The following is a 26689-nucleotide window of genomic DNA, read 5'->3' as shown; positions in this document are numbered from 1 at the left end:
CGTGTCATGTTGTTGCACGATCGAACTTGGATGTGTTATAAGAGTGATGATCAAATCTAACTACTTGATTAGAATAGTCTAGAACTTATCTGTATATAGTATTGATCAGATGCATTATCTTATGTAAGTCCGTTAACTATAGAAACTATTAGCTCAAACAAAAAATGTTGTACGTATCTGCTAATATCAAAACAATCCAAACCAGTCGAATTGTGATTGGTATATGATTTTTATATTTCATTAAGGACTTCATTATATAAGTTAATATTTTATGTTTAAGACAGTCCCGAACTCGTACTTTCATATAAAACGGTAAAGGATTTTGGGGTAATATTTATACAGATCGAAAAATTCATAACAAACTAACGATATTACAGGTTCAGTGAAATCAAGGAACCAAAGAAGTTCATATCTTGTACACGTAATATTATATTTATCTTTCGACCTGGGTTAATAAACTGATAAGATACATAATATTATATTTATCTTTCAAACTGAGTTGATAAACTGATAAGATACATAATGTTATATTTATCTTTCAAACTGAGTTATTAAACTAATAAGATACATAATATTATATTTATCTTTCAAACTGAGTTAATAAACTAATAAGATACATAATATTATATTTATCTTTCAAACTGAGTTAATAAACTGATAAGATACATAATATTATATTTATCTTTCAAACTGAGTTAATAAACTAATAAGATACGTAATATTATATTTATCTTTCAAACTGAGTTAATAAACTAATAAGATACATAATGTTATATTTATCTTTCAAACTGAGTTAATAAACTAATAAGACACATAATGTTATATTTATCTTTCAAACTGAGTTAATAAACTGATAAGATACATAATGTTATATTTATCTTTCAAACTGAGTTAATAAACTGATAAGATACATAATATTATATTTATCTTTCAAACTGAGTTAATAAATTAATAAGATACATAATATTATATTTATCTTTCAAACTGAGTTAATAAACTGATAAGATACATAATATTATATTTATCTTTCAAACTGAGTTAATAAACTAATAAGATACATAATATTATATTTATCTTTCAGTTTCTCCTTCATCATCTTCTCTCACGTTACTAATGTGTTTACGGATGTAAGATTATTTTATCTTCCCTCTTATGAATATTTTGTTCATGTTTTATAATGACTCAGATTTGTAATCACTGTTCGTTTCTGATATGATTTTAGTCTAATTCTCAGTGAGGGAACGAAGCTAATACCATTAGTTGAACTACTTCCAATCACCTGTGGTCATTATGTTTTTCATATCTTATGTAGATAGAGGGTTCGAACGACGTGCTTATCTTATACCCAGCAGCATATGTTGATGAACAAATTCAGACCAGAATACATGCGTCAGTACTGCTAACAGTTACCTTTATAAGTCTCTCTTCCTTCTCTTAACGTGCCCACGAGGGATAATTGTTAAGGACGAGGGGTAGATCATTTTTGTCCCTCTCCTGGTTGCGACAGATAAGTCGTATGTTCAACAGTGTGGAAACATTAGAATAACCATAAAATATTTTTATTTCATTTGAATAATAGCTATTTTATCTGTGTTTGTTTCAAGTATTATAGTTAATCACTGTTACGCTACATCAAATATAATCATATATTCTTTATATTTTTAGATTGCGATCGGTAGCGCTTTAAGTTTTGTCTTGTCTTTGACATGGCTATTTTATTGTTATTATTGTATTTTGGTGGAAATAAACGCACGTTCAAATTAATTTTTTTCCACTTTCGAAGAAAGAAAACATAATAATGTACAATATGGGCACATATGATGTCATGGTGACGTCATTAGATAAAGCAGAGACATGTGTATGGCTAACACTGTTAACGAGGGCAAATAGAGATTTCTCTCAGTAATCTGTTATTATCAATAACATATCTAGAATACCGTATCTTAAATAAATAATAACGTTACTCGTTATATTTGTAATCAAAATATGAAATATTCGCTATGATAATCGGAACAAAATACTTTAAAATAAGAAACGATTGGCACAGCGAAGTTGATACGAAAATAAACTTATACAGAAAATACTTGAACCAGTAAAATTGTTGACATAACGATCTAAAACAGGAACTGATTGCCATCGGAATTGTGACTGATAGGGGCGTAGATTTTTTACACTCGATGGGGTTGATTTTTGCAACAGCTTATGGGGATTGTTCAATTTGCAAATTGGTAATCTCTGATTACGTGAACCTGAAAGCTGTAAACATACAGTCACAGTGTAATCTTGTTGCCACGATACTTCAAGGTTTCCATGTAGGTTTGTATAAGTGAGGTGCTGTGAACAGTTTTCAAAATGTTAATAGAATAAAGACAAATGTGTCACAAATTAACTGCCACATGAATTTATTCCTGCACACTGCACAGTATAAAAGATGGCCATTATACTTGACAAGGTTACTAATAACTTTCATTGCATGAATTACGTTTTCAAATATTAATAAAATTAGTAATTACACTTGATAAGTTTATATCTACTGAAAAACTGTTCATGTTGTTTGATAAAAATAATTAAAATGTCTTTGCGAATTCTTGAAAATTACACATCAATACAATGTAGCACATAATTATTCATACTTTTTATTGAAGTAAAATTCATTTAATCCTCTAGTCTGCATGTTCCCAAACATAGACCTCCTTTGTAATGATCTGTTTATGAATTCCTTCATAAGCTCTTCTATATTTATCTTGTCGATCTCATCTTTGTGAGTGTGACAAACTGCCACATAGTTGAGGCATAGTTAACCTTAACCACGTCTTCAACCGTCTTAATGCAGAAATGCTGCGTTCACATTCGCACCTGGATACTGGACATACAAGCAAAATTTTCATGAGAAGAAACACTTCACTAAACATCTGCTGGCTTGTTTCATGCATTTTACAGTAAACATCCTTCGCACCTTTCAGAGATACTGCTTTTGTTGTTCCTTTGAACATGGGCAACTGAAACTCGAACCGTTGTGCAGAGATTTCTGGATAGAAGTTTATAACCAAATTGTCAATCTTGTCAGATGTGATCATGTTCCCAAGTGCCAATTATTGCCTCAAGTCATTGTTGTCTGCATTGAATCTAGTGGTCAGATGTTATATGACTGTGTCCACAAATTCAAAATATTGGCTTCTGTAGTAATTTCTAGCTGTTGCAGAATGGTGTGCTGAGCCATCACCTGTGATCCTTCTGGGGGGTCTGCGAATGCTTGGTAGTTCCATAGGCACCAGATCTAGGGAAGTTACCTTTTTCTCAGCTTCATCAAATATCTTATTGTAATTTTCCTCTGTTTGCAATACCCGCAATTGCTCAACTGTCATTGCAGATGCTTCAATCATGCTAGATACTGTCGCTGATGCAGCTGATGGATGCTGAGCCATCAACAATCCTAAAACTGTCTTTCCTTTGTCATATCTGTCCAGCAGCCCTCGTGCGTTCACTGCTACATCTGATTTTTCATTTGCTAATTCAGTCAAAGAATCAACAATGTCACTGTAGTGATCATTAGCACATGTACTTGCAGATAGGCGGCACAACCAGCGTGTTGGACACAGTGGTCGGATGTATTTAACTGGACCATTGTGGCTGTCTGACGATACAATATTTTCTAAGATTGTCTTGTATTTGCCTGACCTCTGAAGCAACACACCAAGTTCATGTACCCACTGGATAGAATCTCGAACACATTCACAAGGTTCATGCATGTTGCATTATTAAATTAGTCTTGTGTGCTCCGCAATGAAAAAACAAAGCTGATGGTCGCTTCTCTTTTGTTTTTGTCTGGTATCCACTGTATGCACCACTCATGTTAGCGGCTCCATTATAAGTTTGTGCTCTTAATCCTGAGAGTGAGTAAATTGAGTCTAGTCAGTACTTCAAGTATAGTCGAGAAAATTGTTTCACCAGTTGTATTGGAAACACTGTACAAACCAAGAAATGTCTCATGGACGTCAAGGTTCTCATCTACGTACACATCCTGTTCGGCACCTGTAACATCTTGAGTGCCATCAACCATTAATGCAAAGATTTTACTTTGCTGCACTTTGTGTGCTATGTTCCTCAGTATTTGATGGCTGAACATCTCTATTATTTCATTCTGAGCCTGGGGTGATGTGAATGTGGTTTTCTTTGACAAGTAGGCCGTCAACTTAGGATCTTCTTCTTCCAGGATCTTCATTAACTGCAGTAAGTTCCCCTCCGTATTAGTATGTCCACGTAAACCTTGACGCAGTAAGAAACGTAAACTTCTGAATATTTTTGGCTAGACTTCTTTTGCATTCTTTCTGCTGCTTCTTTTTTCCATTATGTAGCTGGACAGTCACTGGAGTTACATCAAGTGAACCTTCTGGAGATATAGCAAATCTGTGGTGAGAGGAGGATTGGTGTTCGTTGAATTTCTGTTTTGCCTTTTTCCAGTTGCAAAATCCAGTGGATATAAAGGTATACTCCACTGGCCTCTCCAAATTTCCTGTAAAAAGGCCTCTATTTTCCGTCTTGGCACAATGAAAACATATGGCTTTTTAAGTCTGATTGTCGAAGTCTATCCATGGGAACTCATCAAACCACTTGCCCTGGAAGTTGATATTTTGAAATTTTGCTTTTTGTCGTGGTATTAGTTGTGCGTCTGGATGATATGGATTTCCACACTGTATCTGTGGAGTGTCAGATTTTTCATTATTGCACAAACTTGTTTCACAACTATCTGGTGGTTCATGATATGCAGTGGTTGCACAAGCATTTTCAGTTTCGTCCTCTGATGAACATGGTATTTCCTCTGTATGGCAAGTTTCTATTCCTTTGCTTGAGGTTGTTGGATTATCTGCATCTACATTGTCACTTGTAGTACTAGTAACTGGCTTGCAGAACTGTTTAATATTGGAAAGTTTTAGACGCTTGCTTGTCATAATCGGAATCTGTTTCCAAGATGACTCAACAGGCTAAAATACAGTCTTTATTGAAAAACTCCAACGAACGAAGATAGAACAGAATGGAAGTAGGAAGAGGTGGTATTCTGGGTAGGTATTTGGGTTAACTTATTTTTCCGTTAAAATAACCCAGGGCGGTCAGAAACTGCTATTTCTCTTCACCCCACACAAGGCAAGAAACAATTAGTCACCTGATCTCGAAAATAGTTAACTGAATTAGAGTGGCACGTTGATTGTTAATCTAGAGTGATGGTCACAAATGACCTTGTGGAGTTGACAGTTTTATGTATCTATTTGAGGAACGTCGGGAAACAGCTAAGAAGTGGGCCGACGAGCCGAAGGGAAAACGAAGAACAAAAGGAAAAGGTTCAGCACAACATTCACAAGCGTCCGAAGAACTACGTGATGTAAATATTGTCGAAGTGAAGGGAGCAGAGAGATGAAAACACAGTAAGCCGACATAATTAAGACTCATGACTTGGATTAACTGGAATTTAAACTCTTAAAATTTAGGTACTAAAGTGACGGTTCTCTTTTCAGGGCTGGGATCTATAGATCCTATGAAACGGAACGTTTGCTGTGGGGAGAAACGGGAGTACCCCGAGAAAACCCACTTTCACGACCGGGGCGCCGAATAAAAGGCCCTGACCGTGTCCGGAAGAAGAGCTGTAAGGGAAAAATACAAGGATTAATTAATAGGGGCATACGGGAACAATAACAATAACAAAGAGATGTGCAAATGATAATAATAAACATAGATTGCAAATAGGGTGCATTTTAAACAAAGAAGAGGAATGTTAGAAAGGACATAACGGATCACCTGGGACGCATAGGTCTGATTCCAGCTTGGGCAGAGGAGGAAATTATTCCTAGGCGAAAAGGGTATATTTCTCTTGAGTCCAAATGGACGATGGAGGAAAGAGTCGGGATCCATGGATGACTTGACTGAAGAAGTAGGCTGCGCTTCTTCCTGTACTAACTTGCTGGATACTCTCGTGAATCGCATGTTTCCAGGAGTCTGGGTTTTTTGGTGATTCATGGCTATGTTTGTTTGATAATCATCGTCTACTGTTTGGACATGATCGGTCGAAGCTGAGGCTTCAGTGGTAGTTTGAGAGCTCTGAGTTATTTTGTTACAGGAATCTGCTTGGGCACACTTGTCGGATGATTAATTTATAACTTGCGGAGGGTCGATGGGCGGAGTAGATATTACGTTAGGTTGCAAGACAGGTTCAGGTTGCTTGGGCGTCCTTGGTTTGGTTGGGTGGCGTCGGGGGCGTTTGGCACTAAAGTGAAAAATGTGATAAAAGCACCCATTACGTAAAATGGTATCGGCAATATGTTTGAAGGTTGTGACTATTTTCACGAAGTTTGTAGCTTGTTTGGTGGATTTCGAGAAGATTCGGTGGACGGCGTACATCTTGGACTTTGTTTGGTTTTCGATGGCGCATTTGATTTCGCTTGGGTGTATGGAAGGGTGTATTCCTCTCAGGAAAACAGAAAAAAAAGGCTTGTTCGGATTTTGGTCGGTAAGTATATGATATTAATTTCGGTGTTGCACGGCACGCAAAGGTATTCTAGGTCTGTAGGCGTCCGAGCCGACTGACCACCTGGGCATCGCTGGAACAATAATGTGTGCTAGTTACAACATAAGTAATCGCAAGTTTCTCAAAAAATGCTTAAACAATAACAAATATATTATATTCCTGTTAAAGCTCATCAAAAGACAAACACGTTGTGATATATTCTATAAGCACGTCTATTAAATAAAAACACCTAAACAAAAACTAGCAATACAATTCAAGTAGAGACTTCAAGCCGTTGAAATCGCTCCTTTTGTGTTCTAATTATACACGAAAATACAATATTTTTACTACCTATGATAAGAGAATATATTGTTATTTTACCATAAATCATCAGCACTTTATTAGAGGGCGGTGATAATCTGAAATTTCACGGATTAATGAGGGCCACAAACACAGGTCTAATGAGACCTGTTGTAAAATCGAGGCTCAGACTACAGGAAGCGGAGGGGGGTGATGTAGGACGCGTCTGAATCCGAGCGGCCCAAACCTGTCGTTAACTGTACACTAAACGTAGACTATAGTCAACGACTTCGGCAGCTAAGGAGAGTAAGACGTTCGACAATAAAACTGGCTGGACATGCATAAGAACAAATGGCGTAGGAAAACCGCACAATATACACATAAGATTGATGCAGCTACAAGCTGCAAATGGCCTGTCAGATCTAGGTCACAAGAGTTCACGCTTGGGAGTAATATTTTCGAATTTCATGCTCTGTTCAATCTGTTGTAATGAAAATTTTATTTAATCTTTCACTACGTACAAGACGTAGGTAGATTCTGTGATAGTGCTTGCAAGCCTTGCATGTATACTTAGGCCTATTGACTGATACTTACGAACTATCGCTTAGATCGAAAAGCTTAGAAGCACGCTTATATTAAAGATGTACATTTCGGCTACTGAAAAAACCTACATCTAGGCCTAATTATGTAATTCAATTGGTAAGAACACGAGAATCACAAGAACAAACACACAGTTTGTAGACCTGTGATGCAATAAAACAATTCAACAGACCAAACTGTAGGGGGGATGACTGTATGCACCATACTCCCCACCTAAAATGAAGGGGGATGTATCCTCCATCCTCCCAGGATCTACGCCTCTGGTTACTGAATAATATATAACATTGAGAATTTTTTAAATGACAAAACTGGTACTAAAATAAATTGATACAGGAAATACTTAATACAGCGATATTGTTAGTAATCTACACTGGCACTGGAAATGATATAAAACATAAACAAGAGGATTCTCTCTTTCTCAGAAGTAAGTTTGAATACTTTGGATATCTTACGCCTGTGGTGGTGATGTAATATTTTACATAATGTAAATTCAATTATTCTAGATATTTCAGCCTATAGTGGTGGTGTAATGTTTCATGTAATGTGAGTCTAAATAGTCTGCATATTGGACCTATGGTGATTATGTAATATTCTATACAATGTAACTTTAAATACTTTGAATATTTTAGGCTTATGGGAGTCATGTAAAGTTTTATGTAGAGTTTGTCACTATTTCTTTTGTCATGTGCTAAATATAAATCCTCTGCATGTTTTTCATGTAACGTTCATCTTTAGACATATAAAAGTCACAAGGTCTAACTAAAGTTCTAAAATAATTTTTCTTAATCAATTGTTCAACTACCTCTGTGACATCTTTTACTGTATGCATGTACATCATTAATTAGTTCACTAAATCTGTAAATAACATACGTAAATATATTTACACAAGATGGCTTACATGGGACTTGAAATACACAGACAAGTTGAAAATTAATATATACTCTACTTAGTTTACGAGACAATTCCCTTATCGTTATTAAATTGTTTTCACAGCATTAAAGTTCTGTTTAAGTATCATATTCAGTAATGTAATAAGATCTTATTGTTTTCAGTTGTTTTACGACCAGTGTTTGTATATAATTACACCAGAAAGTGCGTTTGTGTAAATACATAACAATTATATATTTTATTGAAATTTCCACATGAAATGTTTCAGTATTATCGCAATATCTGAAAATCGAGAAACGGTTAAACTATTTTTATAGACTTTCTTGTTGTTTTTGACAACTTTCCTTCATTGACTATTTTGTAATCAAATAGACCTATCTCAAACTCTACCGTGTCATAATTGAAACCGAAAACGGTTTTGCTCTCAAAGGTTGTCGGGGGGTATAACACTGTAAATTAGAACTCGAGATCTGAAATTGTCTTCAATTTTATGGATATGGAACTTTATTTATCAGTAAAACCAGTGACGTTACGTCAAACGATTTACCAACGTAGGTATAAAAGTCACACAGACTGTTGTATGCGTGACAAATACAACCAGTATTCGTCCAGTTCCAGACGTTTAAAGAGAGAGAAATGTTTCAGGTATGAATAGAAGTCTATGTTAATAGTTCAATTTTGCGACCAAACCATAGCAAGTCGAATGTAACAAAGAACCTACATCCGGTGATAATTTCACCGGTGTGAGGGGAGAAAGTCTAAATCAATATAATCTATATTCTTAATGAATTAAGAAAGAATTATTTGTCATTTTCGATTGATGCAAGCGACTCTTGTTCTCTTCTGAACACCAATTATTATGTTTATATTCCTTACGTTTAAGAAAGAGATGTGTTTGAAACACTAACTCTTAAGCGCAGACAGCCCTCAAGTAGCTTTGCGCGAAATTCAAAAAACACTAACTCTTAACCCTACCGTATGTGAGGATGACTTATCAACGCATCTGATACAATGCAAAGAGCTTACTACACTTGATATTGTATAGAAAGAGTTACATTTGGTGTAACATAGGCAGACTGGGTAGAGTACGTTCTAATAATTAGTCCTAGAATAATCCATTATTACACAAAGCCTCGAAATAAGTCACTCAACTCTGTGTTATTAGATGTTTGTGTAAGTATGTCCCAAATAAAAACGACATTTTTTACCTTTTAGCTTCTTGTTGTTCTGGTACTTCTAGTTGTATCTGAAGGTGGTTTATATAGAGGAATTTCTTCTTATCCAGTGAGTATCAAAATTTATTAGTAATAGTTGTTAAGACTCGAATAATGATGTTTAAATAAATATGTAATTTTTTTTTATATTTCTTAACAATTATATATTCTTCTGATAAAATAATTATATTACGTTTAATAACTTGAAAAGGAATGAGAGATATGGCTATTTCAATGTCAATAAAAAGTAACTCTTCTATCCTGTCATCTATTGACAAATAAAATAATTAATATGAAATCATTACACTGAATTACTATTATTTATTGTACGTTATGTATCTTAGCGATGCTTAAAAGTCTAAATATAACCTTGGGCTACGAGTGGAGTACCTTAACCACCTGGCCATAGAGGGTCGCATCTTTGTGTTTAGATCAAATTTCTTCAAGCACGACATCTTCACCGACAGTATCAAGGTTCTACTTTTGGAACCTGTGGAACAAGTGTTGAAGAACTTGGCGAGTGAACTGTTTGGACAGCGAAAGTAGCATCTCTTGGTGAAGTGAAATATGTTCACATAACCAAAACTAAACCTGTTGCCAACTTGTACCGAATTAGGGGTATAAATAAAATATAAATAATTATATAGTTTGCTGAAATGTTAGATAACTTATAAAATGTTTTCATATTTCCTTAATATATTGCGACTGTTATCATAGATTTTCGGAAGAAAACAAAATACCATTGTAAAATTAAAATTATCTGCTTAATATAATATAACACCTTGAAAACTATAATATAAATTTACATATTATATATCTTTAGATACAGATATAATCGATACAAAAAACACGATACAAACCATTTTATTGAGACAGCAAAAACCCGCGAAAAAACTCGTTTTCTTGCACATAACTCTTTAAAAAAATCAAAAGTATTGAATCTTCTCATTTACATTTTGTTTTCTGAAACTTCTCAATTTCAGTTTGTTTGCTTTGAAAAATTAATCAATAATTTACTGTAATTTATGTGATAAAATTACATTACTTCAGTGTAAACTTTGAGGTCGTTCGATAAGACTAAACGGGAAACATTCCTATAATTAACAATTTAAGGAACAAATTTTGCAAAATATTTATACTTGTACTTTTGGTGCAATCCGTTTTAAAAACAAATCCACTGTTTCTCAATCAGTAAACATCTGAATGTCTTGGTGATTATAATGGAGAACCAATGAAGTAAAGCAAATTATGTTTAACAATTCCTTACCTTACATATTGTTATCAGTTAACAAGTGTTAATAGTTTTTATATCAACTGATATGATATAACTTATAGAACATTCTAAGAATGTGTACTAATATTAACCTACTGTAGCTTTACGTCCGCAATATTTTATAATCCTAGTAAAAATCAACTCTTCATCTCAACAGTGATACACAAACTTGTATTTCATTGGGATCATCACAATTTACTCTACATCAGGGTTAGTTTATCTCGGTCTTATTTGACAATGGAGATGATATTCTAAATTCCTTCAACACCTACAACAGCCCATTTATTTCAGATAAAATTGAAAATGTATTAAAAAAATAAAACAAAAATAATAAAATATAAAATACGAGAAAGTTAAAACCGAAGAATGTTTGTTTTTGAATTTCGCACAAAGCTACTCGAGGGCTATCTGTGCTAGCCGTCCCTAATTTAGCAGTGTAAGACTAGAGGGAAGGCAGCTAGTCATCACCACTCACCGCCAACTCTTGGGCTACTCTTTTACCAACGAATAGTGGGATTGATCGTCACATTATAACGCCCCCACGGCTAGGAGGGCGAGCATGTTTGGCGCGACGCGGGCGTGAACCAGCGACCCTCGGATTACGAGTCGCACGCCTTACGCGCTAGGCCATGCCAGGACCAAAACCGAAGAAAATTGTACAACTGAACTGAGATACTACAATTAAAATTTTAAATTATTTGTATATCTATACCATCTATTAAAATAAATAATTTTTATATTAATTGCTTACTTACACAAAGCTCAAATATAAACATAATCTCAAAACAGTTATAGGCACAATACTGTGTTATCGAACACAATTTAAGTAAAACAATGCTGAGTTGCAACAATACATGAAAAGTTATCTGTCGAAGACAAAGAGTTCTAAATATCTATTATAACTATACACTACTATGCACATATTAACTAGCACCAATAAGGGAAGTATATCACATTATTTGTAAATTAATGATAGATACTGGTATATTAGTATGGTACTGTTCACGTGGCACTGGTAAATAATTATGGTAACAGTGGTCCATTTGGAACTACGATATAACAAATGATATGGAAAACAGAAATCCTAACTGATTAGTAATAACGAAAGCTGTACGTTAACGACGAGATACCGGAAGTCATTGAGAACGTTGCTAATAGTGGCTTATTTTCAATCTTACATATCCCGCTAAATACAAAACAGTTTTTGGATTCAATATACACAGATAAAGAACGTATGAAATATTAATACGAAACTGAAGGAAGACCGTATGATTAAAAAATCAAGTGATGAGTAGATGACAATAGAAACAGAGGATGACTAGATGAGTTTAAAACTAAGAGAGCGAATCCCAAACTTTCTCGGTTCGCGGCACACTTAGTATCTCAGCAATATTTTCACGACGCCCCTAGGCAAAAAGAAAAAACTTACCAGTTCCGTTTATTAAGTAGTTAGGTCCAAACAGCTTAATAAGTATTTCTATGCTAACAACCTAGTAGCCGTTTGAAAGAATGAAACACGTAAATTGAAAGTAAAAACAATATTTTTATTTCATTTTTACATAACCTCAATTACTAATGGGATGTGTGCGTCTGTTGAACATATGTAGCTTCTCACCTTGGACACCACCACCATGATTTCTTGTTCCACATTGAATTTTCCGTGGTACTTGATTTTTTATCACAGCGACCACCGAAAACCCAGCCTCACAGAAATATGATGTCGCAAATAGAATTAGGATTCGCTGAGCTTCAGCATTTAGCAGCGGATATTGATCTTTTACTGATATCCAAAACTCAGTTAGTTCCATGCTGCCAAATATTGTTTTTAAAGTCTTGTCACAAGACAGTTCAATAAGATTTTCTTCTTCTGCACAGGTAAATTCAATTTGGACCTTAGCCATGAATGGGTCTTGGATCCATGCAAACTTCTCCATATCTTCTGCAAAGTAATTTTCAAACCAGTCACTGAACTATATTAGGTGCTCCTCAAAAACAGATTTTAGCTCATGAGTCAAATCAACTTTATTGAATGTAACAAACTGCTGCAACATGGGAAACAGTCTTTGCCACCATCTTCATTCATTTTTCTTTTCCATAGTAGTAACTTTTTCTGAAGGCTTAAATAATAAAAATCAACAAACTAATTCACTGTACTTCACTAGACCTCGCGGACACATGATCACAACACTCTTCAGTTATTTCGATTACTAACCGATAACTGGGGAGTTCACAGGTATCTATATACAAAATATAAGAAACGAGAATGTTTAAGAAGCTACTGACGTAGCCGAAGTACGAGTAAACAAAATCATATCTCAAGCATTCTATATCATCGAAAGGAATGTAGCGCGAGCTAATGTTAAAAGTGTGAACTACCTCGAGCTAGTAGTTCGCGAGGTGTCCTACAGATTTCGATATCGCTGTGTTTCCCTCGAAAATTTGAAATATCCGTCGGATATTCCCTGTAAGTTCGCTTGGCGCCGAAGGCCACAATGTGGAAACCACTAAACTGGAAGATAACCAGATGAGTTTAAAACCGGAGAATAACTAGATGAGTAAACAACTGGAGAAAACCAGATTAATATAAAACTGAAATATGGTTATCTTCCTTATCATTAATTCTACTGCATTGTTCAAAACGAAAACACAACAATAGTAAAGTAAGAATATTGAAATACCAGATAAAATACTTAGAAGTAATTCAATAAATTAACTTTTCATTTTCTTAAACTTTCCATTTAGTTATGCAACTAATGTAAATAATATGAATATAAGATTATAAAAAATATACTCAAGTTCGCCTATATTTAATGATGTTGTTAAGAAACTGTAACAAATATTGCTAGAAAACAAACAAACAATATAATAGTTGATACTTACGTCGTGAAATATTTAGATTGTAACTGAGTTTAATTTTAAGTTTTTGTCGACATCTCAATGAAACTCGTTAAAATATTTTTTATTGGAATCAAACACAATTTAAACAATCAAAACATAATTCTTATATTACGGTTAGTAGATCTTAGTGTATTCTAAATCTCACAATTATTCAGCCTCGGTATTTAACAAAAATTCTAGTTCATTAATGATTCAAAATTATCAGTTTATCAGCCCCTAGAACAAACTTTGTTCCCGTATTTATTGAAAATATAACCAGCTGCAAGAGTGGTATAGGTTTCTGTCTAAATTACCCGTAGTTTCAAGGATTTGTCCTTTAATATGTTAGGTTCATATCTTTAGGAGGACGAATGTTGTATTTTGGCTACATGCGAACATTTAAAACCACAATGTTCTTTGTATTGGTTATTTTATTAAGTTTTATTAAAAATAAGATTCCTCCCAAACTGAGGTTGAAACACCAGCTGTCAGGGTAAGCTATCAGAACAAGGATAACATCTTGTAACGTAATGTCATTCCCTAATTCCACCCTTTCTTTCACCTGCACTAAAGGTCATAAGTCACTTGTTTCGTCCTAGTAGCTGAGGATAACAATTTACTATTATTTTTAAGCATTTTCATTAAAATATTTGTATATTTGCTGTAACTGCTGAAGTATATTTTAGGTTTATACCTACCGGTGTAAATATTACTTTAGCGACTGTTTTCTTGTGTTTATCATATAAATGTTTTAACATCCACAACAACAGCAATTTTACAACTCTTTTATCTTAATATTAAATAGATACGAACCTGGTGTCACAGGCATGTTGTAAGAATATTTAGGTGTGTTTCGAAAAATTAATAACAGCAGCATTTAATCATTTGGAACAAAATCAAAGTTTGATTCATAATATGTAATAACAGCAGTTTTATTCAATATTTCAAACTTTACTAAAATAACTATTTTAATTCAAGAATCGTCCACCGTGATATTAACCAAACATCCACTAACACTATATTAATGAATGAATATATTCACTTCCACTGAAGACAATTTAAAGCACACAGAACGTGTTACAGAATTTAAAAACAAAACCAGATTTTAACTTTTATACATTTAACAGAATACACCCAAATAAGTGTGTACAAAACATTTAAATGTTATTCAACATCCATTTATTTGAATATCAACTTTTAAAAATAACGTTCACCGTCTGATGGTGTTATGGTGTTATGAGACAAGGAATGAAAAATTGATCAAATAAATAATAATAATCAGTTTCAAACACTTATTTGATTCAAAAATGAATTTATTTATTTCAGGAGTTGAGCATTTCTTTATTATAAAAGAGATCATAATCTATCAGCCAATTCCTACCTCTAGATGAATACAAGGACCTGTATTAAAAATAAAAAGAAAATAAATTATTATTATATTTATCATAATCTTGTAGAAAAGATTAGTAACCATACTGAACCATTAAGACAAAATCGACTAACATTAATTAAGTTTAAAACCAGTGTAGAATTTCATGTAACATCACGTTAATTATATTATATTGTTATTTAGTTACAAGCAACCCTAACAACATGTTCCTATTGTTGAGTCTTGGTACTATGTCAGTGAGTACGTAAGATCAAACTATCAATATATATATAAGCTCATTTATGGCTTATAGATGAAAGAAACTCCCAGAGGTAGTTGATGACGACTTCTATTCGCTTCTAAAAATCTCTCGAAGAAATAAAGATTTCCACTGTGACCATGGTTACCAAGTACATGTAATAGTATTTCAATAGATAGCACAATTTCCTTAATTACTGTAATAAACTATTCTCGGAGCAGATTCTAAAAAAGATATGTTCTTAGTCTTCACAGAACGATACGAGAACGGTATTTTTGTGTCAAGAACACTTGAGGTTTCATCTAAATTACGATACTGAGTTAGGACGTGAGTTTATTAATAATCACAATACCTACAGTCTGTAGACGAGAAAATATATTCTATACGTAATTCTTTACACGTTTTTTTGCAAATCCCTAAAGTAGTTTTATTTGAGTTATAAATGCTTAGGTTGATGACAGATACATGCAAGTATAAAACCTAGCGGTACTTCAATCACCTCTCATTCTATATCTGCCAATCATCAAGGTTACAATATTCTACAAGTAGACATCTGCACGGTATGTCTTGTTTTTATCTTCTTATCTGTTAGAACGTTCGGTAGCTTCATTTTTAAAGAAAATTACAAGCAGTGAAAAATCATTTTAAGCTATGTAGTTTTTACTTTATTCGAGGCAAACTATTGATGTTGGATGATTTCGATACAATAAAGTGAATCCTTAACATTTTGAAGAAATATCTTCTACCTATTTTAGGAAACAGTAAAATAGTAATATTATTATATCACAATATTAAATATTTTACGTGAAACATCAAGAAGCAAAAATTGACTCCAAAACCTGGTCTTGAACTTGAGACTCCTTCTTTTATGAGTGAAAATTTATGTGAAACATATAATATTAATATATAGTTACTGTTGATTGAAAAATAAAAACGAGGTGTATTTCACTAAGTTTCTATACATCAATCTCTACAAGAACATTGTTTTGTTTACAGATAACAATGAACACGTGTTTATTACTTCCATTTATCGTACTAGTAACACTACTTCTTAGAACGTCATATTCTACACAATTAAGTGAAAAACGTGGTTTCACTGACCAAGGATTTATGGGAACTTACGACAGCACCAAACTTGCTCGTCTAAATCGAATCTGTGAAGAATGTTATAATATTTACGGGGTTCCACTCATTTGTTAAACCTGCTGGTGATACAAGAACTGGTTACTATCAATGTTAGTAGGCTGAAAAATATCTTTGCGTGTGTGACTTATAACTGTAAACATAATATAGAGATTGGTTAAAATAACAGAGTCTATATTGATATTCTATTCTTATTATTGAAGTTTAATATTGAAGAACCTAGCATAAATATATCAGTAATGAAAACTAATTATAAATACACATTTATGGAGAATAATCTCACGTTCGACTACCTAACGTTATCACACACACTTTTATATCGTTGCTACTGGACTAATAAACCGTTTTATTTATAACTATACTAATGACTATTTCGTCACTTCTTAAACTCTTACACAATCATTATTTGTTACTGAACCACATTCTGTGGAGAGAAAAGAAAGTTGAATGTAATTAAATATATTTGTGTTTAGATTAAATTGTTTCCAGAACGACATGTTCACCGACTGTATCAAGGTTCTACTTCTGGATCCTGTTGACCTACAGTTAAACAACATGGCGGGTGAACTGTTTGGGAAGCGAAAGTAGCATGTCTTGATGAAGTAGAATATGTTGATACGGAAACATGTAACTTGAACTAAATATGTATTGAACTGTTAGAAAGAAAGCATGAACATTTAAAATATGTTTATTTTGTTGTAATGTGAGCTACATCTTGAAAACAGTTTGATTGACTGATATTGTAATCATTATGGACACGTGGATGAAAGATGGCAATTTATGTGGAACAGTTCAATATTTTAGCATCATTATTGTAAACAATTTATGTTTAATTGTAATTAACACTTGAAACCATTGGTTTTTGGTGAAACTCTACAATTACAGAATTGAAGAAAAATAAAACAACTGTATCTTTCACAAATACATCATCCAACAACGACCACCGTAACTGTATCAACAGGTTTTTCTATAGCTGTGTTCAATTATTGATACGAATTTATCAACGATGTTATTTGCTACTGAAAAATCAAACAGTAACATCTAATGAACAACGAATATCCACATATGAAATGAATATTAGAGATAAGATTATATATTACTTCTCTTTTTAAACTTGCATAGGTAGGAACTGACACATTCAAAGATTATTTCGCACATATATTTTGTTTTAATAAGAACATTTCCTATACAGATGACTTGTACTTTTAGTAAAATCCTTTTTAGAATTAAACATACTGTTTATTTAACGTTATATATATCATCCTTATAAAGAAATAACAACAATACCATAAATGTTGCAGTATATTCAATATTATTATGGAAAATTTGTAACGATACTTTAAAACAAGTTACATTTAATTGTTTATTTTGGCGTATGACTTGCACGAATAAAAACTAAAAAGTCAGTTATAAACACTGCTCTATTAATTAAAATAGACGTTAATAATTAATGTTTTTCTCTTTTATATAAAGAGTTTTTGACACTAATAACTAAAATACAAAGATTTGAACAGTTTAACCTCCACAAACCTTAACAACTTTGCAACTATTAGCTATATTAATTATGTTTCAAATTATAGTTATTCCGGTGTGTTACGTTATGGTGATAAACTGTTACCCTAGCATCTTAACATTACTGTGAGCGTACTTTATATATGCTTAATGCTGTTAACGTATAGAAAGTGTTTTCGTCGCATGAAACTCATTTATTTCTGTCCCCTTTAGTTTTTCAGGTTTTCTGTTGTATTATAACCCTGACAAGTTTAGTTTTTAGCTTTTGTAATTATATAATACATACAATAAAGAAACTGATAGACATAATCTGGCTTTGTCCAACAAATATTTCGAATGTTTACATTCACCCAATAAATGTTTATAATGGCCCTTTGATTATTAACATTGGCTCTATGAATATTTACATTAACCTAATGAATACTCACAATTACCGTATGCATGTTTACTGGTTGCTTCCATTTAAATTTTTATAATAGATAGAAGTACAACTTTAGTTTTAAACGTTACTTTTTCCCGATAAGATCTATTGAGTAAAATTGATTTACATTTTAATTTGTTTTTATAGTTTAATTTTATCCTTAGGCCTAATTCCCACCATCTAAATATCTAATTTAAATATCGTAATTTGTTTTACAGTATTAAAGTTATTGTTATTGTATTAGAGTTATTGGTTTTTCTTGCCTGAAGTCGAACGTTAGTTTATTGTACAATTACAAGTCAAATTAAAATATTGTTACATGTTTCAGTGATGTCGAGAAACCCACTTGTTGAGAAATTTATATTTTTATTTTATCAAAATAAAATCATTTTTGAATGAGTTTTAAAACAAAAATAATGTGAAAAATTATTCCTCATATAACAGATTTTCGTGAACTTGACCTTCCAAACCTAATTCTTTCTAAGTTGAGTCATAGTCCAAGTGTATACCAACTTTCGTCTAACTTTTTCTAACAAACGCAAATGGACGAAAACAAAACATCCGTATGCCTTTGAAGGCAAAAGTAATTACTGAATAAAGAAATATCAACTTCCTTTACGTCCTATACATGGTAGTACTAAAGTTTACTTATGGATATAACCTAATGTCTAAAAATAAACACCTTATATGGTGAACTCTTTAACTTTCTACAATGCTAAGATCAAGGGTTCGATTCCCCTCGGTTGGCTCAGCAGATAGAAAACACACAAACACACACTTTACCTTTCTTCTTCAAAGTCATAATTTAAACAAGAATTCTGTAAACAATGATATAATAAACTGCTATTAAACATGTGAATATGATAAAAAATATAACAGCAGGAAAAGTCCTACATTTTCCCCATTTATCAATAATAAACAAAGTACCTTTATTCAGCAATATTCAAGCACATTGTTTTAAGAGCCATAACTCACACTTTTTTGTAGCTTTATGTGTGATTTTGTGTTATTTTAGTTGCTTTTTATTCCAGTTGTGTTAGAAGTCTTAGTTAGAATAACATTCTTCATTAGTACATGCGCGACACAGCCTAACTCTGAAAGCCGATTACGTCAGTTTTATACTCGATTAGGATGGTCTAGAACGGTGGTGGCCAAATCGCGGATCTTTGACATATAATGTGCAGCTCGCGGAAATATGTTGGCTGATCTCCTTTTTGCATCACAATTAATATAAAAGGTAGATAAAAAAATTTCAAGCTTTATAATTATTTACCGGATATAAACTGAGAGTTCACTGGATTAAAACTTAAGTTTAATAATCATAGTGGGTAAATATATTTAAGAATTTAAATCCTGATTTTAATACTAGATTTCAGTCAGGATTAAAAAAATTTCGGATCATCAAGGATTACAGAGGAATTGTGCTAGAGAATCAGTAATTGTATAAGCCGGTGCTGACAATATTAGTTTTAGTGGGCGTGGCTTACGATCCGTGATTGTGGCGTGTGTGGCTGTGTTGCAGAAAGTGAGATTAGCGGAGTGTTAGTGTAATACTGGGCCCTGAAGAGTTTGGTTGTGTTGGGCCTGTTGGATCTTATTGTTTCTTTTCACTTTAATTTTTTTAGAAGTGTCTGTGAAATTTTGTGAAGGAAGATGCGTCATCAAATTGTAAGAAGCGAAAGTATGAAAATGAAAACAGAAATTTTATGCCATAGTGGGAAGAAGATTTTGCATTCACCGTTAAAGAAGGTGAACCTTTGTTTCTTATCTGCAATGTGTTACTCAGTCATTGCAAAACCAGTAATTTGAAACGCCACTATGAGACAAATCATAAAAATTTTTCGTCGGATTATCCACCTAAATTCGAATTACCGAAAAACAAGTTAACTGTATTAAAATCATCACTAAATAGCCAGCAGACACTGTTCACAACGTTCAGTAAGGAAGTTGATACAACGACCGGAGCTGGTTTTGTTATATCATAGAATATTGTTCGTGCTAAACGCCCATATTCTGATGGTGAATTTGTTAAGAAGAATATAGATGAAGTTGTTGCAGTGTTAGATCCAAATAACACAAAACTTCAGCGACTAATAACACAAACACCAGCTTCACACCACATTACAGAGAGACGTATCTCCCAGATCAATGCTAATGTTGCAGGCAAAATGATTTAAAGAATTCCCTTGCATTCAGCTTAGTCCTTGACGAATCTACAGACATACAAAACAACCAACAACTGGCGGTATTTGTTCGTTATGTTTCCTCTCATGTAACTGTGAAAGAAGAAGTGTTGGACTTAGTAGTACTAAAAGAAACAACTCGTGGTGTCGACATTAAAAATGCGGTTTAAAGAGCCTTAACAAATGCTGATGCACCACTGGATAAATTCGGCAGTGTTGCAACAGATGGCGCACCTACAATTGTGAGGAAAAATACAGGATTAATTGCACTTATGAAAAGTCATCCCAGCCTTCCAGACTTTCTCCCTGTTTATTGCATTATTTATCGTAAACACCTGGCACCCAGATACTTCAAATATAAAGATGTTATGAAATATGTTCTTGAAATGGTCAATTTCATACGAGTAAATGGGTAGATCCACCGACAATTTAAAATATTATTGAAGAACTGGAGCTTGAAAATAAACCCAGTAATGTCTCTTTGTACTGCTTTGTGAGGTGACTGTCAACCACCAATGTCTTAAATAGGTTTGTGTATATGTTGGAGTCTATTATTACTTTTCTTGAAGAAAAGATTCTATCTTCAACTAGAAAATGATGAATGGATGCAAGATCTAATGTTACTTACTGATATAATGAATCATCTACAAACTCTCAACTTGGCACTCCTGGGGAAGGATAAGATTGTTTCTGATCTTACTCAGACAATTTTCAGCTTTTAGAATAAAATAAGACTTTTTCAAAAAGACATATTGTCAACAAACTTCAGTTACTTTCCCATTCTCAAAAGGAGAGTAAATACATTCCCTGATATTGAAATAAAATACCACAAACTGGAAGAATACAAAGATAAGTTTCAAAAACTGCTTGATAATTTCCTAGACAGGTTTGAGGACTTGCAGAAGTTGAAGCCCTGCTCTGCCTTTTTTTTGTAAATCCATTCATGGTTGATTTGATGGTTGTCCAGTTCTCGAACCTTTAATTACAGAATCTTTTGCTGTGGAAATGGAACTAATAGAACTACAGGAGGACCTGGGTCTAAAGATGATCCATAAATCGCATTCTACAATTGAGTTCTGGAAGCAAGTTCCAGAAATAAAATATCCTGAACTTAAAAAAAAAAAAAAACAGTTTGCGACTCATCTCAATTTTCAGTACAACATACTGCTGTGAATCACTGTACTCTGTAATGAAGTTTGTGAAGCCGAAGCATCGTGCAATCCTTACAAATCAACATCTGACAATTAATTCGATTGACAACATATCAGCATCAACGACTCACAACCAAGATGGAAACTTTTCTACCTAAATAGTCTTAATTGTATTGTCAAAATATTATAATAAGACTAAAATTTTGTAAGACAGTATCTTTTATTTTATTGTTTTGCATATTTTCCTCTATGTTTTGACCAAACATTTACTAAGGCAAATAAATATCATTAAAACATCTGTTTTTACCTCTTTTATTTCAATTTTGGCAGTCTTATTTAATGTTAATGAAATGCAAATTTGCATATTTTTCTTAAACGTTTCCGTAGTTCGTTACTGTATTAAATACACTCAATATAGTTAAAACAATAATCAGCCAGGATTTTGAAAACATTTCATATATATATGTGTGTACTCTGTGATTACTGAAACTAATACAAAGTAACAGTTTAAAAACTACATACATGAATAAATACTGTTGCGTAAAGGATTTTTCTTATATTTATAAAAAATTATATAACCAAATGTGTGTGTAACAATGAAAACGTGTGTGTAATATTTGTTCATCTTTTGAGGCTCTCAAACATCTGAAGTTTATCGTATGTGGCCCTTACGTTAAGCAAGTTTGGCCAACCCTGGTCTACAACTTGTCGGTAGATGGTATTGACCAGATGTATTCTCCACTATATATCCGTTAAAATTAGGAATGATAAGCGAAAAAAAATAGTGTACCTATCTGCGAATAACAAACAAACCAAACCAGTCGAACTCTGATTGGTACGTGATTTTTATATTTCATTAAGGACTTCGTTACGCAAGTTACTTTTTTCATGTTCACGATAGTCACGAACTCACACTTTCATATAAAACGGTAAAGGATTTTGGGGTAATATTTATATAGATCGAAAAATTCATAACAAACTAACGATATTAAAGGTTCAGTGAAATCAAGGAACCAAAGAAGTTCATATCTTGTACACGTAATATTATATTTATCTTTCAAACTGAGTTGATAAACTGATAAGATACGTAATATTATATTTATCTTCCAAACTGAGTTGATAAACTGATAAGATACATAATATTATATTTATCTTTCAAACTGAGTTGATAAACTAAACATAATAATATTTATCTTTCATGAGTTGATATGATAAGATACGTAATATTATATTTATCTTTCAAACTGAGTTGATAAACTGATAAGATACGTAATATTATATTTATCTTCCAAACTGAGTTGATAAACTGATAAGATACGTAATATTATATTTATCTTCCAAACTGAGTTGATAAACTGATAAGATACATAATATTATATTTATCTTTCAAACTGAGTTGATAAACTGATAAGATACATAATATTATATTTATCTTTCAAACTGAGTTGATAAACTGATAAGATACATAATATTATATTTATCTTTCAAACTGAGTTGATAAACTAATAAGATACATAATATTATATTTATCTTTCAAACTGAGTTAATAAACTAATAAGATACATAATATTATATTTATCTTTCAAACTGAGTTGATAAACTGATAAGATACATAATATTATATTTATCTTTCAAACTGAGTTGACAAACTGATAAGATACATAATAATATATTTATCTTTCAAACTGAGTATAAACTGATAAGATACATAATAATATATTTATCTTTCAAACTGAGTTGATAAACTGATAAGATACATAATATTATATTTATCTTTCAAACTGAGTTGACAAACTGATAAGATACATAATAATATATTTATCTTTCAAACTGAGTTGACAAACTGATAAGATACATAATAATATATTTATCTTTCAAACTGAGTTGATAAACTGATAAGATACATAATAATATATTTATCTTTCAAACTGAGTTGACAAACTGATAAGATACATAATTTATACTTCAAAATAAAATTCTGAAGAAAAGCATTTCGTAACAGTTCAAACCTAGTAGAGCGTAATAAATGTGATAACAGCTGTCCCCTTCTTGTTGGTATTTAGCACAAAGCTACACAATCAGCTACATGTGGTGTGTATATAGCGGCGATTCGAGCCCTGGAATTTAGCGTCATAAATCTGTAAAATTATCGATGATCAACGGGTGCTGGAGCATGTATTTTTTATAATTTTAGTCCTTCACACATGGACGGGTTTCAGTTTTTACATTCATAAAACAAATTTGAAAAGTGGAAAACTTCATGGAACTTTAACATTAACGTAATTAGCTTTTAAAGTTATGTTTCGTTGCTCATGTAACATAAAAATATGTTATTCTAGGTGAAACTTTTAACATAACTAGAATAAAAAAAATACTAGAGCAGCGCAGGTTGATTTCGTTTTTAGTTTTTTTTTTATTTCGCGCAAAGCTACTCAAGGACTATCTCCACTAGCCAACCCTAATTTAGCAATGTAAGTCCAGAGGGAAGGCAGCTAGCCATCACCATCTACCGCCAAATCTTAGCCTACTTTTTTACCAACGAATAGTGGGATTGGCTGTCACATTATAAAGCCCCCACGGCTGAAAGGGCAAGCATGTTTGGTGCGACCCTGGGATTACTAGTCGAACACCTTAACCACCTTAACCGCTTAAGAAATTATCTTTTTTTTTTATTTCATACTGATTATCTAAGAGATTAAATTTCAAGGAAAGAAACGAAGTTGTTCAAATGATTTATTGCGAGGAAAAGTCGAACATTTTTATATCAAATATATTTATAAATAATCGTATAGCGAACGATTTTGTACAAGAAATTGTACGAGGAAAAGTAGAACATTTTTATATCAAATATATTTATAAATATTCGTATAGCGAACGATTTTGTACAAGAAGTGGAATATCAAAATGGAAAGGTTTAACTGCTAAAGTCAACGAATCGTTTTTATATTTCTCAATTAACTGAAGTTTTTCTGGCTTTCTGCCGTTTCTCCTCAACGAACAGTTATATAGTTTCACTTTATTAAGTAGTGAGTGGAGCTGGACGTGTCTGGAGTCATGATTACCTATACTAATCACATTTTTATCACAGCTATTAGGTTGAAACTTAGACGGAACAAGGACACAACCATAATGTTATTATGAACTAATAAACACTAACATAATTTGCACTAAATTACTTGTACGTGTGCAGCTCAGTAATATCTTATTCAGGATATATCTAAGACCAACTATAGAAGGAGAGATCTCATTTTCTACAAAATTTCAGTCTTTTAGAATTTACACTACACAGACCTCGGCTGTACGTATATATGCTGTATTTTAAGATACAGTTAATTTATATTATTCTTGTAGCTGGTATACTTTAGGGTACTGTTTATTTAGCCTCTTCGTGTAGCTGGTATACCTTATGATACTGTTCAATTTTACATGTTAAAAATTCCTCAACTCGTTTTTCAGTTGTCAAAAATATAACAAGTGAATACTGGAATATTGTGTGTGCAAACAAACGTGTTTATTAAATACAAATCAGTACAATTAATGTATACGATTGACACATATGAGACATATGAGACAAATATAACAGTTTATGTGACAACGCCGAGAAACCTTCTAAACACATGGTCTGAGCGAAGCTTAACTATAAGCGTTTAACAGCTGTACATCGAAGATCGAGAGTTCGACACGTGATGTTGCTGAAACAGTTTTGAGATTTTCATCCGTTGGCGTTCTGTAAAAAAATGACAACCAGCTAGGTATTCGTTTCATAGACTCAGATGACATTCGTGAGGTGGAATGTTCAATCGGTCATTAATTCAAGACTGGTGGCAGTTTAACCTGAGAAAAAAACAACTTTAATCATGCTTTTAGTTACCCCTTTATTATCTTCTCTCACATGAATAATGTGTTTACGGATGTAAAATTATTTTTTATATTCTCCGTTGTGAATAATTTGTTCTTCTGTTTATACTGATAGCCATTACTTTCAGAGAGGAAATTTCTTTCATCTTCCCTCTTGTGCGTAATTGGTTATTCTGTTTATGTTGATAGCCATTACTTCCAATTATAAAATATCTTCCCCTCTTGTAAATAATTGATTCTTGGCTGATAATCACTTCAGTGATTAGTATAGTTGACTGATGATGTGATAGTTCAAACTCTGTTTTGCTAATTCTCTAAATTCGCTTCTAATTTCAGCTTAAGAGGCATTATAAACGCGACCACCAGCCAGCCAGGTATTAGATTGGAAAAAACAATAAAGACGCCGGGTACTTTTGACTAATTGACCATCCTCTACTCAGCAGTTTTAAATTACAAATGGCTATTCTTAAGTCTTGAGACCTCTGCTATTTCCGTTTTAACATATGTTGAATAAGATAGCTTTCGAGTAAAGAATTAGTGTTTATAAAATACAGGTACAGATAAACTGAAATTTTATCACACAGTTTGATAATTATGTATCTTATATCACATATTACCAAGGAAACTTTTGTCTTTAACTTCTAACATGTTTATTTCGAAATAAAAGTGTTTTCTTTTCTCCAACACAGGAGTATGACTGCAGATTTACAACTCTAGAAATCGAGTCTCAATACCTGTAATCGGCAAGAGCACACACGGCCCAATGTGTAGTTCTGTAACTCATTAAAAACAAACAAACTTTTCTCGAAAAATATAATTTATTTATTATCGACAAATACATCAAAACACAGTTAGTTGTAAGTAAACTGAAGACCCATTGGGTCGGGAGCAACAATGAAAACAAGCTAATGTAAGTAACGTATATACCAAGCAGATTGGAACAAGACCTAGACAATTCAAAGAATCGTTCAAGTTCATCTGGTTGAAAGTTATTATGAAACCGAACTATTCGTCACAAAGAAGACCCTTGTAGTTTGGAGCAGAAATACGATCTAATTTGTTGTGAGTAACAATAAAACTCAATTGCTTGTAAACAACAAGACTCAACTGGTTTTAAACAAGCACAACAAGAACCAACTAATTCT

At 32.7% G+C, this 26689-nt stretch overlaps 1 protein-coding gene across 8 annotated transcripts in view; it reads left to right on the top strand.

Annotated features, from left to right (window-relative positions):
* The window catches only part of LOC143258213 (cuticle protein 10.9-like), a 44949-nt gene that overhangs the window by 11034 nt on the left and 7226 nt on the right, over window positions 1-26689 (top strand). For 4 of the 8 annotated variants that reach the window (XR_013032199.1, XR_013032202.1, XR_013032198.1 and 1 more), the window contains 2 exons: window positions 9500-9568; window positions 9843-10140. Coding sequence is in view for 2 of the 8 variants with exons in the window: in XM_076517209.1 (XP_076373324.1) it covers window positions 9500-9568 (69 nt within the window). In the remaining 6 variants the exon portion in view is untranslated. Of the gene's footprint in view, window positions 1-9499; window positions 9569-9842; window positions 10141-16892; window positions 18622-26689 lie in introns of those variants that run through there. The other 4 variants (XR_013032201.1, XM_076517209.1, XM_076517210.1 and 1 more) reach the window with 2 other exon arrangements.

Source organism: Tachypleus tridentatus, chromosome 7 (genome assembly GCF_004210375.1).
Source record: "Tachypleus tridentatus isolate NWPU-2018 chromosome 7, ASM421037v1, whole genome shotgun sequence".
NCBI classification, from domain to species: Eukaryota; Metazoa; Arthropoda; class Merostomata; order Xiphosura; family Limulidae; genus Tachypleus; species Tachypleus tridentatus.
This window is presented reverse-complemented; position numbering and strand designations above follow the sequence as displayed.